This window comes from Diceros bicornis, chromosome 5 (assembly GCF_020826845.1).
Source record: "Diceros bicornis minor isolate mBicDic1 chromosome 5, mDicBic1.mat.cur, whole genome shotgun sequence".
Lineage (NCBI taxonomy): Eukaryota > Metazoa > Chordata > Mammalia > Perissodactyla > Rhinocerotidae > Diceros > Diceros bicornis.
Genome location: NC_080744.1, coordinates 45,966,718 through 45,982,092, shown reverse-complemented (window position 1 = coordinate 45,982,092; position 15,375 = coordinate 45,966,718). Strand labels below are relative to the sequence as shown.

The following is a 15,375-nucleotide window of genomic DNA, read 5'->3' as shown; positions in this document are numbered from 1 at the left end:
TTTATTGAAATTTTTTGTCATAAATGGATGTCAGATCTTGTCAAATGCCTTCTCTGCCTCTATTGAGATGATCATGTGAAATTTATTCTTCATTTTATTAATGTGATGTATCACATTGATTGATTTGTTGATGTTGAACCATCCCCGCATCCCTAGAATAAATCCCACTTGATCGTAATATATGATTCTTTTAATGTTCTTTTGTATTTGATTTGCTAATACTTTGTTAAGGATTTTTAGATCTATGTTCATCAGCAACATAGGCCTGTAATTTTACTTTTTTGTATTGTCCTTGTCTTGTTTTGGTATCAGGGTAATTTTGGCCGCATAAAATGAGTTAGGAAGCATCCTATCCTCTTCAAATTTTGGAAGAGTTTGAGAAGGATAGGTGTTAAATCTTTGACCATTTGGTAGAATTCACCAGAGAAGCCATCTGGTCCTGGACTTTTGTTTTTTGGGAGGTTTTTGATTACTGTTTCAATCCCTTTGTTTGTAATTGGTCTATTCAGATTCTCTGTTTCTTCTTGATTCAGTTTTGGGACGTTGTATGATTCTAAGAATTTATCCATTTCTTCTAGGTTATCCAGTTTGTTAGTGTATAGATTTTCATAGTGTTCTCTTATAATCCTTTATATTTCTGTGGTGTCCATTGTAATTTCTCCTCTTTCATTTTTTATTTTATTTATTTGAGTCTTCTCTCTTTTTTTCTTAGTGAGTCTGGCTTAGGGTTTGTCAATTTTGTTCATCTTCTCAAAGAACCAGCTCTTAGTTTCATTGATCCTTTCTATTGTTTTTTAGTCTCTGTTTCATGTGTTTCTGCTCTGAATTTTGTTATTTCCTTCTTACTACTGACTTTGGACTTTTTTTGTTCTTCTTTTTCTAATTCTTTTAGGTATAGTGTAAGATTGTTTATTTGAGATTTTTCTTGTTTTTAGAGATAGACCTGTGTTGCTATAAACTTCCCTCTCGATACCTCTTTTGCTGCATCCCATAAGATTTGGTATGTCATGTTTTCATTTTCATTTATCTCCAGGTATTTTTTGATTTCTCTTTTGATTTCTTTGAATAATTTGTGACAACAAAACATAGAAGGGGAAGAGGAAAGGAATGGAACCTGCATAGGCTAATGGAGAAAAGAAGCTATCAAAAAAAGGACTATGACATCTATGAGATCTTTTATACAAACTTCATGGTAACCACAAAAGAAAAAATCAGAGCAGAGTCACAAATCATAAATAAGGAGAAAACTGAGAAAAACATCACAGAAAACCACAAAATTGAAAGGGCAGACAGAAGTATAAGGGAAAAAAGTAGAAAAATAGACCATCCAGAAAACAAAAGATAAAATGACAGTATTAAGCCCTCATATATCAATAATCATTCTGAATGCAAACGGATTGAATTCTCCAATCAAAACACATAGAGTGGTTGGATAGATAGAAAAACAACACCCAACATTATGCTGCCTACAGGAGATTTACTTCAGCTTTAAGGACATACATAGGCTCAAAGCGAAGGGATGAAAAAAGATACAGGCATACCTCATTTTATTGTACTTCACTGTATTGTGCTTTGCAGATGTTGCAACTTTTAGAAATTGAAGGTTTGTGGCAACCCTGCATCAAACAAGTCTATTGGCACTGAAGGCTCAGATGATGGTTAGCATTTTTTAGCAATAAAGTATTTTTTATTTAAGATATGTACATTTTTTAGACATAATGCTATTGCATAGTTAATAGACTACAGTATAGTGTAAACATAACTTTTATATGCACTGGGAAACCAAAACATTTGTACGACTTGCTTTATTGTGATATTTGCTTTATTGTGGTGGTCTGGAACTGAACCCACAATGTCTCTGAGGTATGCCTGTATTCCATGCAAGTGGAAACCAAAAGAGAGCAGGGGTAGCCATACTTATATCACACAAAATAGACTGTAAGAAACTGATAAATAATAATGTACAACTGAAATTTCACAATGTTATAAATCATTATGATCTCAATAAAAAAAATAGACTGTAAACCAAAAATGGTAACAAGAGATGAAGAAGGTGATTATATAATGATGAAGGGGTCAATTTATCGAGAAGGTATAACGGTCATAAATATATATGACAACATCAGAACACCTAACTATATTAAGCAAATATTAATAGATCTGAAGGGAGAAATAGACAATAATACAAAAATAGTAGGGCACTTCAATACCCCACTTTCAACAATGGATAAATCAGCCAGACAGAAAATAAGCACGGGAACGTTGGACTTGAAACATACTTTAGACCAAATGGACCCAACAGACATTTATAGAACTTTCCATCCAAGAATAGCAGAATACACATTTTTCTCAAGTACACTTGGAACATTTTCTAGGATAGAACATATGTTAGGCCATAAAACAAGTCTTACTAAATTTAAGAATATTGAAATCATACCAAGTATCTTTTCTGACTGCAAATGCTATGAAAATAGAAATTAATAAAAGGCGAAAAATTGGAAAATCACAAATATGTGGAAATTAAACAACACACTCCTAACAACCAATGGGTCAAAGAAGAAATCAAAAGGAAAATCAAAAAGTATCTTGAAACAAATGAAAATGAAAACCCAACGTACCAAAACCTATGGGATGCTGCAAAAGCAGTCCTAAGAGGGACATTTATAACAATAAACACCTGCATTTAAGAAAAAAGAAAGATCTCAAATAGACAACCTAACTTTACACCTCAAGGAACTAGAAAAAGAACAAAGTCCAAAGTTAACAGAAGGAAGGACGTAGCAAAGATCAGAGCAGAAATAAATGAAATAGAGCCCAGAAAAACAATAGGAAAAAAATCAATCAAACTAAGAGCTAGTTTTTTGGAAATATAAAATTGATAAACCTTTAACTAGACTAAAAAAAAGAGAAAATTCAAATAAATAAAGTTAGAAATGAAAGAGGAGACATTACAACTGATACTACAGAAATACAAAGGATTATAAGAGACTACTATGAACAATTGTACATCAACAAATTGGAAATCTAGACGAAATGGATAAACTGGTGGATTCTACCAAACATTTAAAGAAGAATTAATGTCGATCCTTCTCAAACTCTTACAAAAAAACTGAAGAGGAGGGAGTACTCCCAAACTCATTTTACAAGGCCAGCATTACCCTAAGACCAAAGCCAGATAAGGACACTACAGGAAAAGAAAACTGCAGACCAATATCCTTGATGAATATAGACGCAAAAATCCTCAGCAAAATATTAGCAAACAAAATTCAACAGCACATTACAAGGTTCATATACCATGATCGAGCAGGATTTATCCCTGGGATGCAGGATGATTCAACATATGCAAATCAATAAATACAATACACCACATTAATAGAACGAAAGATAAAAATCATGTGATCATCTTAATAGATGCAGAAAAAACATTTGACAAAATACCATCCTTTAATGATAAAAACACTCAACACATTGGATATAGAAGGAACATACCTCAACATAATAAAGGCCATATATGACAAGTCTACAGCCAACATACTCAATGGTGAAAGGCTGAAAGGTTTTCCTCTAAGATAAGGGTGTCCATTCTTTTTGTTTTGTTTTGTTTTGTTTTGTGAGGGAGATCAGCCCTGAGCTAATATCCGTGCTAATCCTCCTCTTTTTTTGCTGAGGAAGACCGGCTCTGAGCTAACATCTATTGCCAATCCTCCTCCTTTTTTTCCCCAAAGCCCCCCAGTAGATAGTTGTACGTCATAGTTGCACATCCTTCTAGTTGCTGTATGTGGGACACGGCCTCAGCATGGCTGGAGAAGCAGTGAGTCTGTGCGCGCCTGGGATCCGAACCCGGGCCGCCACTAGCGGAGCGCATGCACTTAACCGCTAAGCCACCGGGCTGGCCCAGGGTGTCCATTCTTACCATTCCTATTTAACATGATATTGGGAGTCCAGCCAGAGCAATCAGGCAAGAAAAAGAAGCAAAAGATCCAAATGGGAAAAGTAGAAGTAAAATAGTCTTTCTTTGGAGATTAAATCATCTTATGTACAGAAAATCCTCAACACTCCACCAAAAAATTGTTAGAACTAGTCAATGAATTCAGTAAAGTTGCAGGATACAGAATTACTGTACAGAATTAGTTGCATTTATTTACACTAACCATGAAATATCTGAAAAAGTAAGAAAGAATACAGTCCCATTCACAACAGCATTAATAACAATAAAATACTTAGGAATAAATTTAGCAAAGGAGATGAAAGATCTGAACACTGGAAACTACAAGATATTGATGAAACAAATCAGGGAACTCACAAACAAATGGAAAGATATTCTGTGTTTATGAATTGGAAGAATTAATATTGTTAAAATGCCGTACTACCCAAAGCCATATATAGATTCAATGCAATCCATATCAAAATTCCAATGGCATTCACAAAAATAGAAAAAACAATCCTAAAATTCTTATGGAACCGCAAAAGACCCTGTATAGCCAAACCAACCCTGAGAAAGAACAAAGCTGGAGGCATCATATTTCCTGATTTCAAATTATATTACAAAGCTATTATCATCAAAACAGTATGGTACTGGCAAAAAAATAGACACATAGACCACTGGAACATAATTGGGATCTCAGGAAAAAACCCTTGCAAATACTGTCAATTAATATTTGACAAGGGAGCCAAGAGTACTCAATGGGAAAAAGATAGTCTTTTCAATAAATGGTGTTGGGAAAACAGGATAACCCCATGTAGAAGAATGAAATTGAACTCCTATCTTACACCACTCACAAAAATTAACTTGAAATTAATTAAAGACTTAAAACGTAATAACTGAACTGTAAGACTCCTATAAGAAACATAGGGGAAAAATTCCTTGACATTGTTCTTGCCAATGATTTTTTAAATATGACACCAAAAGCACAAGCAACAAAAGCAAAAACTAATAAGTGGGACTGCATCAAACTGAAAAGCTTTTGAATAGCAAAGGAAACCATCAACAAAATGGAAAAACTTAGGGAATATATTTGCAAATTATCTATCTGATAAGGGGCTAATATCCAAATATATAAAGAAATCATACAATGCAATAGCAAAAAAAAAATCTGATTTAAAAATGAGCAGAGGAACTGAATAGACATTTTTTCCAAAAGAGACATACAAATGAGCAACAGGTAAATGAAAAGGTGCTCATCATCACTAATCATCAGGGAAATGCAAATCAAGACCACAATGAGCTATCACCTTGCACCTGTTAGAATGGCCATTGTCAAGAGAAGAAATAACAAATGTTGGTGAGAATATGTAGCAAAGGAAAGCCTTGTGCACTGTTGATGGGAATGTAAATTGGTATTGCCACTATGGAAAACAGTACAGAGGTTCCTCAAAAAATTAAAAATAAGCTACCATATAACCCAGCAATCCCACTTCTGGGTATATATCCAAAACTAATAAAAACAGATTTCGAAGAGATATCTGCACTTTCTTGTTCATTGCAGCATTATGCCCATGGCCAAGACATGGAAAAAAATCTAAGTATCTGTCAATAGATGAATGGATAAAGAAGATGGATTTATATAGTCAATGATATATTATTCAACCACAGAAAGAAGGAAATCTTGCCATTTGCGACAACATGGATGGATGTTGAGGGCATTATGTAAGTGAAATAAGTCAGACAGAGAAAGACAAATACTGTATGATATCACTTATATATTGCATCTAAAAAAGCCAAACTCATAAAAACAGAGAATAGTATGGTGGTTACCAGGGGCTGGGGGGTCGGGAAAATGAAGAGATGTTGGTCAAAGGGTGCAAACTTCTGGTTATAAGTTCCTGAGATCTAATGTACAGCACGGTGACTATAGTTAATAATACTGTATTCTATACTTGAAAGTTGCTAAGACAGTGGATCTTTTTTTTAATTAATTAATTTTTTATTGCAGTAACATTGGTTTGTAACATTGTATAAATTTCAGGCATACATCCTTATACTTCTATTTCTGCCTTGATTAAATCATGTTCACCACCCAAATACTAATTACAATCCATCACCACACACATGTGCCTAATCATCCCTTTTGCCCTCCTCCCTCCCCTCCTCCCCTCTGGTAACCACCAATCCAATCTCTGTCTCTATGTGTTTGTTTGTTGTTCTTTTTATCTTCTACTTATGAGTGAGATCATATGGTATTTGACCTTCTCCCTCTGACTTATTTCGCTTAGCATAGTACCCTCAATGTCCATCCATGTTGTCACAAATGGCTGGATTTCATCGTTTCTTATAGCTGAGTAGTATTCCATTGTGTATATATACCACATCTTCTTCATCCATTCGTCCCTTGATGGGCACTTAGGTTGCTTCCAAGTCTTGGCTATTGTGAATAATGCTGCAATGAACACAGGGTTGCATGTATCTTTACGCGTTGGTGTTTTCATGTTCTTTGGATAAATACCCAGCAGTGGAATAGCTAGATCATATGGTAGTTCTATCCTTAATTTTTTGAAGAATCTCCATACTGTTTTCCATAGTGGCTGCACCAGTTTGCACTCCCACCAGCAATGTATGAGAGTTCCCTTCTCTCCACATCCTAACAGAGTAGATCTTAAATGTTCTCACCATAAAAAAGAAATGGTAATTGTGTGACATGATGGAGGTGTTGGCTGACACTATGGTGGTAATCATTTTGCAATATATAAATGTATAAAATCAACACAGTTGTACACCTTAAACTTACACAATGTTATATATCAATCATATCTCAATAAAGCTGTAAAAAAAATTGAAATTAAAAATCATCAAAACTAAAGATATAGAATACACTCCATTTGGATGTTGTGGCCCTATATTAATGCCATTCCTTGGAACAGTCCATGTTTAGTGACCAATTCGAATTTCTTACTTGTAAATAATTTTGGGATGTAGTCACAGCTCAACCGGTGGTTAATTTGGGTAAGAAGCAACAGAGAAAGTAGTTTGTATTCAGTGCACTCTACAGACCAAGTACTGTGCCAAATAATTTCACATCTGCCTTGATGGCAGGCAGTGACTAAGTTGAATTTTGCGTCCCTTGTGCCAAACACACAGTTAGTATGTAGTAAGCATTCAAAAGGGTTTGTTGAATGTTATCTCATCTTTATGTATCAGGACCAAGTAGTGTTCATCCCAGAAATGGAAAGATTATTCCACACTAGACTGTATCAACCCCGTCTTTTATTTTCTGTATTCTGATGCTTTGACATCTGGGGCCGTGCTGAACCTAGAAGGACTGCTGCTCCCAGGGTCAGCCAATTCCTAGAGATATTAAACAGCTCACCTGTGAATGTGCTTTTCAGCTACAAACCAACCAATCCAGAGCCCACACGACAGCCACCTCCTTTATTGGGCTCTCACTCTGGGCCAGTATCCTCTTGTCCTAATCATCCAAGGATCAGGTACCAGACAACTAGGGACAGTGCCTATGCCCCAGAGCCCGCTGAAATTGTTCAAACTAGCCAACCCTGAGCCTGTTTTCCCTGTCCCACCCGTTCCTTCCCATGGAAGCCACAATAAAGCTCTTGCCCACAGTTTCCCCTTCTTCCTCTGCCTCCTGACCGACCCCTGTGCTTCTCCATAAAGCTCCCCATGGCTGGCATGCCCCCTTCTCTTGGGAACTGTGAGGAATAAACTCTTTTCAATGTCAATCATCTCCTGATCTGTTGGCCTTGCTATACCTCAAATTTTCTATTAATACGCTATATTTTAAAACATAGTCTATCATGAAGCAGTCAAGTGAATCAAACTAAAGGCTTCTGCATATTTTATCTAGTGGTAAATAATGCAAAATAGGTGGTAACTGAATCTAAGAACACCTAGAAAATTCTAATTTGAGAGCCAAATAATCCTCATTGAACACTCACTACTGAGAAAATGTTGGCTACATTTTTGACTATATCAATGTATAGTAATAGTGATGATAATATTAGCTCATTTCCCACTTACTGAACACTTGAACATATATTATCTCAATTAATCCTCATAACAACCATATGAAGTACACAAAGGAATTTATATTGTTCTCATTTTTATTGCTAAGGATACAAATGTTTAGCATGGTGAAATGAACTATTCAACCCTACACAGCTTTTGGAACAAAAGTGGAACTTTTTAAATGAAATTTATTTTTATTACTTTTTGGGTACTAAAATTGACTCATAAATATTATTTAAAAAATAATAGGAGATACAGATAGGGAAAATTTTAGAATGATAGTCAGCTATGCTCAGAGGCAATCATGTTAACATTTAGGCTATATAAGGTAAAATTGTTCTTCACATAACATATTATGAATCCCTTTCTATGTTAACAAATATTTACAAGATAACTTTTAATGGAGACTTCATAATCCACTGTATGAATGTACTGTTGTTGGATATTTACGTCCTTTCCAAGTTTTCACAATAATTTACCTCCTTTTATGTTCGTATATGAACTTAGCTTATGCCTATGAGTCAGAAGATGATATCAAGTTTTAGCTCTTTTCTAATTCACTGTTTTATGTAATAAGATATTAACATTTCTGTATAGAGGTTCCCTCATTTGAAACTTGAGACTGACAATCCTCACAGGACTGTTGTGAGGATGAAATGTGTAATACTCATAAAAATGCTTTGACAAATTAAAAGACAATTTCAAAAATCCTAATTTCTTTGGCTAAATGTACATTTTATATTAACAGGTTTAAAACCTCGAAAAGGCTTTTGGACCCGCTGGAAACTGAAAGAACTCTCCACAACAACCATACATGGTAGCAAGAAAGTACCTTCAGATTCTGTAAAGGACAGTATTGCAAGGAGTCAAAAATGCGTATCGACTTGTAAGTAAGTTTGTCAACTGCAGATCAAGTATATTAAGTTATTTATTTGTCAGAATTTCCTAATGATTTATTTTTTAGTGAGAGTCTTAAAATGACAGTTGATTTATAGATTAGTGTTATAGTAGTTTGAATATTGCTTTACATTTTAGATTTTCATTGTAAAAGTAGTACGTGCTTAAGTCCTTTTCCCATTTGCCTGTTATTATATATATATTTTTTTATTTATTGATATTTTAATGGTTTCTAACATTGTGAAATTTTGGGTTGTACATTTTTGTTTGTCCATCACCCCATATATGACTCCCTTCACCCCTTGTGCCCACCCCCCACCCCCACTGCCCGGGTAACCACAGTCCAGTTTTCTCTGTCCATGTGTTGGTTTATATTCCACATATGAGTGAGATCATACAGTGTTTGTCTTTCTCTTTCTGGCTTATTTCACTTAACATAATACGCTCCAGGCCCATCCATGTTGTTGCAAATGGGACGATTTTGTCTTTTTTTATGGCTGAGTAGTATTCCATTGTATATATATACCACATTTTCTTAATCCAATCGTCAGTCGAGGGACACTTAGGTTGCTTCCACTTCTTGGCTATGGTGAATAATGCTGCAATGAACATAGGGGTGCATAAGCCTCTTTGGATTGTTGATTTCAGGTGCGTTGGATAGATTCCCAGTAGTGGGATGGCTGGATCATAGGGCATCTCTATTTTTAATTCTTTGAGGAATCTCCATACCGTTTTCCATAGAGGCTGCACCAGTTTGCATTCCCACCAGCTGTGTATGAGGGTTCCTGTTTCTCCACATCCTCTCCAACATTTGTTGTTTTTTGTCTTGGTGATTATAGCCATTCTAACGGGCGTGAGGTGGTATCTTAGTGTTGTTTTGATTTGCATTTCCCTGATGATTAGTGATGTTGAGCATCTTTTCATGTGCCTATTGGCCATCTGTATATCTTCCTTGGAGAAGTGTCTGTTCATTTCCTCTGCCCATTTTTTGATCGGGTTGTTTGTTTTTTTGTTGTTCAATTGTGTGAGTTCTTTATATATTATGGAGATCAACCCCTTGTCAGATGTATGTTTTGCAAATATTCTCTCCCAGCTGGTTGGTTGTTTGTTCATCTTGATTCTGGTTTCATTTGTCTTATAAAAGCTCTTTAGTCTGATAAAGTCCCACTTGTTTATTTTTTCTTTAGTTTCCCTAGTCTGGGTAGGCATGTCATCCGAAAAGATTCCTTTAAACCCAATGTCAAATAGTGTGTTGCCTATATTTTCTTCTATGAGTTTTATAGTTTCAGGTCTCACCTTCAGGTCTTTGATCCATTTTGAGTTAATTTTTGTGAATGGCGATAGCACATGGTCCACTTTCATTCTTTTGCATGTAGCTGTCCAGTTTTCCCAACACCATTTATTGAAGAGACTTTCCTTTCTCCATTGCATGTCCTTAGCACCTTTGTCGAAAATTAGCTGTCCGTATATATGTGGTTTTATTTCTGGGCTTTCAATTCTGTTCCATTGATCTGTGTGTCTGTTTTTGTACCAGTACCATGCTGTTTTGATTACTATTGCTTTGTAGTATGTTTTGAAGTCAGGAATTGTGATGCCTCCTGCTTTGTTCTTGTTCTTTAGGATTTCTTTAGCTATTCGGGGTCTTTTGTTGCCCCATATAAATTTTAGTATTCTTTTTTCTATTTCTGTGAAGAATGTCATTGGGATTCTGATTGGGATTGCATTGAATCTGTAGATTGCTTTAGGTAATATAGACATTTTAACTATGTTTATTCTTCCAATCCACGTGCATGGGATATCTTTCCATTTCTTTATGTCATCGTAGATTTCCCTCAATAATGTCTTGTAGTTCTCATTGTATAGGTCCTTCACCTCCTTGGTAAGATTTATTCCTAGGTATTTTATTCTTTTTGATGCAATTGTAAATGGTATTATCTTTTTGAGCTCTCTTTCTGTTAGTTCATTATTAGCATATAGAAATGCAACTGATTTTTGTAGATTGATTTTGTACCCTGCAACTTTGCTGTAGTTGTTGATTGTTTCTAACAGTTTTCCAACAGATTCTTTAGGGTTTTCTATATATACAATCATGTCATCTGCAAATAGTGAGAGTTTCACTTCTTCGTTACCTATTTGGATTCCTTTTATTCCTTTTTCTTGCCTAATTGCTCTGGCCAAAACCTCCAGTACTATGTTGAACAGGAGTGGTGAGAGTGGGCAGCCCTGCCTCGTTCCTGTTCTCAGAGGAATGGCTTTCAGTCTTTCCCCGTTGAGTATGATGTTAGCTGTGGGTTTGTCATATATGGCCTTTATTATGTTGAGGTACTTTCCTTCTATTCCCATTTTATTGAGAGTTTTTATCATAAATGGATGTTGTATCTTGTCAAATGCCTTCTCTGCGTCTATTGAGACGATCATGTGGTTTTTATTCTTTGTTTTGTTGATGTGATGTATCACGTTGATTGATTTGCGGATGTTGAACCATCCCTGCGTCTCTGGTATAAATCCCACTTGATCATGGTGTATGATCTTTTTAATATATTGTTGTATTCCGTTTGCCAATATTTTGTTGAGGATTTTTGCATCAATGTTCATCAGCGATATTGGCCTGTTATTTTCTTTCTTTGTATTGTCTTTGTCTGGTTTTGGTATCAGGGTGATGTTGGCCTCATAGAATGATTCAGGAAGTGTTCCATCTTCCTCTATTTTTTGGAATAGTTTGAGGAGGATGGGTATTAAATCTTCTTTGAATGTTTGGTAAAATTCACTGGAGAAGCCATCTGGTCCTGGACTTTTATTTTTTGGGAGGTTTTTGATTACTATTTCAATCTCTTTACTTGTGATTGGTCTATTCAGATTCTCCATTTCTTCTTGGTTCAATTTTGGGAGTTTGTATAAGTCTAAGAATTTATCCATTTCTTCTAGATTGTCCAATTTGTTGGCATATAATTTCTCATAGTATTCTCTTATAATCCTCTGTATTTCCATGGTATCCGTTGTAATTTCTCCTCTTTCATTTCTAATTTTATTTACTTGAGCCTTTTCTCTTTTTTTCTTAGTTAGCCTGGCTAAGGGTTTGTCTATTTTGTTTATCTTCTCGAAGAACCAACTCTTTGTTTCATTAATCCTTTCTACTGTTTTTTTGGTCTCAATATCATTTATTTCTGCTCTGATTAGTGTTATAGTAGTTTGAATATTGCTTTACATTTTAGATTTTCATTGTAAAAGTAGTACGTGCTTAAGTCCTTTTCCCATTTGCCTGTTATTATATTTTTATATTGATTTTTAGGAACTTTTCAGGTACACTACAAATATTCTTACTTTTTAGTGGTATTGCTGACTGGTTACTAATGTGTTTTGCAGATAGATAAGTTTAAAATTTTTATTCAGTAAATTTAAATAATGTTTTCTTGAGAGTTTCTGTTTTGTGGCATGTTTGTCAGGACTTGCTTATCTAATATTATGAAAATACCTACCTGTTTTTTTCTAGTACTTTCTTATTTCCATGTTTTATTTAAGACTTTAATCCATTTGGAATTTATTTTGTTATAAGGAAGGTAGTTGTATTGCAGTATTATGTTTTTTCCAAATGTTCATTTATTAAATAGTACACTTGCAGACTGCTTGAAATATCGATTCACTTGGCTATATTTTTGTATTCTCTTCTGTTCCTTGAGCTATATGCCAAATTCCTGCACCAGGACCAAATTTGTCAGTTACTCTACATTACTAAGCACTATAAAGCAGGTTTCTTGCTTGCTTGGTTACACTATATTTCCAATACTAAACATAGGTCTAGTGCTCAGTTCTCATTTCTGACCAATTAAATCAGAATCTGTGGCTCAGTGTTTTTTAAAGCTGCCCAGATGACTTCAATATGCAGGCAAAATTAAGAACCACTAGTGTAGACAGAAATACTTTTCCAGTACCTGCTCCTTGATATACAGGCCAGGAGGAAGAGAGACTAACCCACTCAACCTACTCTTCTGAAAGCTGTTCTTCACTTAATTCTAATTCTAAAATGATTTAATTAGTTAATTACTGCTCTTCAGATTTGTGCTGTGATTTTCTCTACTCTCACACCCATAAATATCATCCTACCTGATTTCTATCTTTTAGTACTTACATGAAATTTCTTATTTTCTAATGTCACCCTTAGTTTTTCCAGAACTTCAAATGCATTTGTTATTTTGAATGGAAAGAGAGGTAATCCACTATCTTGACCCAATCTTGCTTCTCACTCTCATGTGTGAATAACAAATTGGCTGAATATAAAATTAAGGGTTTTGGGGGAGCTTTTTATTTCGTTAAAATTTTAACTTACATAAAAGTTATTAGAATGGTATAAGGAACTCTCATATATCCTTCAAACACCAACTGTTTAAATTTTACCCGATTTGTTTTATCATTCTGTGTTCTTTTTTCACATAGGCATTTAAAGCTATAAATTTCCCTAAGTACTGCTTTAGCTACCTTCTACAAATTTAGATATGCTGTATTTTTATTATCATTTAATTCAAAATATTTTCTAATTCTAGTATAATTTCTATTCTAACCCATGGATGATTTAGAGATGTATTGTTTAATTTCCAAATATTTGGGCTTTTCTAGATATCTTATAGTTACTGATTTCTAATTTTAAAAATATTGTGGTCTGAGAATATACTCTGTACAATCTTTTGCAATGTATTGGGCTTTGTTTTACGATCCAGTATATGGTCTATCTTTGTGAACATTCCATGTGCACTTGAGAAGAATGTATATTCCACTGTTGTTTTGTAAATCTCAGATCAAGGTGGTTGATAATGTTACTCAGATCTTTATCAGGGGTCAGCAAAGTATAGCCTGTGGACCAAATCTGGCCTGTAGCCTGTTTGTATATGTCCTGTGAGCTAAGAATGATTTTTACGTTTTTTAAGTGTTGTAAAAAAACAAAAGAAAACAAAATAAAAAATATACCACAGAGACCACATGTGGCCCAAAAGCCTAAAATATTGACTATCTCGCTCTTAGTAGAAAAAGTCTGCTAACTCTGGTTCTATATCTTTACTGATATTTTATTTAGTTGTTCTACTAATTACTGAGAGGGGATGTTAAAATTTCTAACTATAATTGTAGATTTATCTATTTCTTCCCTTAATTCTGTTGATTTTTGCTTTATGTATTTTTAAGTTTTGGAGCACAAAAACGTTTATTATTATCATGTTTTCTCTTTACTCATTATGAAATGTTCCTTAATATCTATGATAATTCTCCTTCTCTTGAATTCTATTTTGTCTGATATTAATATAGCCACTTCAGCTTTCTTATGCTTGTGGTTTGCATGGTGAATCTTTTCCCATCGTTTTACTTACAACCTCTTTGTGTTTTTATGTTTAAAATATACTTCTTGTAAACAAGTTGTCTTGTTTTTTTATTTAGTCTGACAATTTCTTCCTTTTAATTGGAGTGCTTATTTCGATTACATTCAGTGTAAGTATTGATTTGGTTGGTTTTATTTCTACCATGTTCCTATTTGTTTTCAGTTTTATCTCACCTGTTTTTTGTTCTTCAGTCCCCCTTTCCTGTCTTCTTTGGGTTAATCAAATATTTTCAGTATTCCATTTTAATTCCTCTATTGCCTCTATTTCTTTAATTTGCTTTAATGATTATGAAATGCATCCTTAAATTATCAAAATACTACTTAAAGCTAATAGCATCTTACTTCACTAAAAATGTAGGAACTTGGAGCAGTATAGTTACATGTACTCCCCCTTTGTCCTTTGTGCTGTTGTTGTCATATATATTAGAAGATCTATATGAATAATAGCCTCTCATAACAAAGTATTATGATTTTTGCTTCAAATAACTACATGGTTTATTTCAGTTTATTTCTAATTGATGTACAATAAACCACATATATTTAAAATGTAAAATTTGATGAGTTGACATATGTACAAACCTGTAAAACCATCACAACTTTCAAGATAGGAAACGTATCCATCATTCCCCAAAGTTCCTCATGCTTCTTTGTAATTCCTCCCGCCCACTCAATCCCCGGGCAATCACTCATGTGATTTTTGTCACTACAGGGTAGTTTGCATTTTCTATAATTATATATAAATGGAATCGTAGAGTATGTGATATTTTTTGTCTGATATTTTTCACTCCACATAATTATTTTGAGAATAATTCATATTGTTGCATGTATTAATAGTTTGTTCCCTTGTATTGCTGAGTAGTAGTCCATAGTGAAGATATACAATCATCCCTCAGTACCCGTGGGGGATTAGTTCCAGGACACCCAAGGATACCAAAATCCCTGGATGCTCAAGTCCCTTAGTCAGCCCACATATTCACCAGTTCCGCATCCATGGATTCAACCAACCACAGATCATATCACAATTTGTTTATCCACACACCTGTTGGTGAACATTTGCATTATTTCCAGTATTTAGCTATTACAAATAAAGCTGCTGTGAATGTTCATGTACGAGTCTTTGTATGGACAATGGATTTCATTTCTCTTTGGTAAATATCTA

At 34.5% G+C, this 15,375-nt stretch overlaps 1 protein-coding gene across 1 annotated transcript in view; it reads left to right on the top strand.

The window, feature by feature from the left end:
• Nucleotides 1–15,375, top strand: part of FAM227B (family with sequence similarity 227 member B) — a 202,071-nt gene that overhangs the window by 28,635 nt on the left and 158,061 nt on the right. The window contains exons 9-10 of the mRNA XM_058541547.1: nt 8,706–8,843; nt 11,140–11,145. Of these exons, the coding sequence (XP_058397530.1) occupies nt 8,706–8,843; nt 11,140–11,145 (144 nt within the window). The remainder of the gene's footprint in view (nt 1–8,705; nt 8,844–11,139; nt 11,146–15,375) is intronic.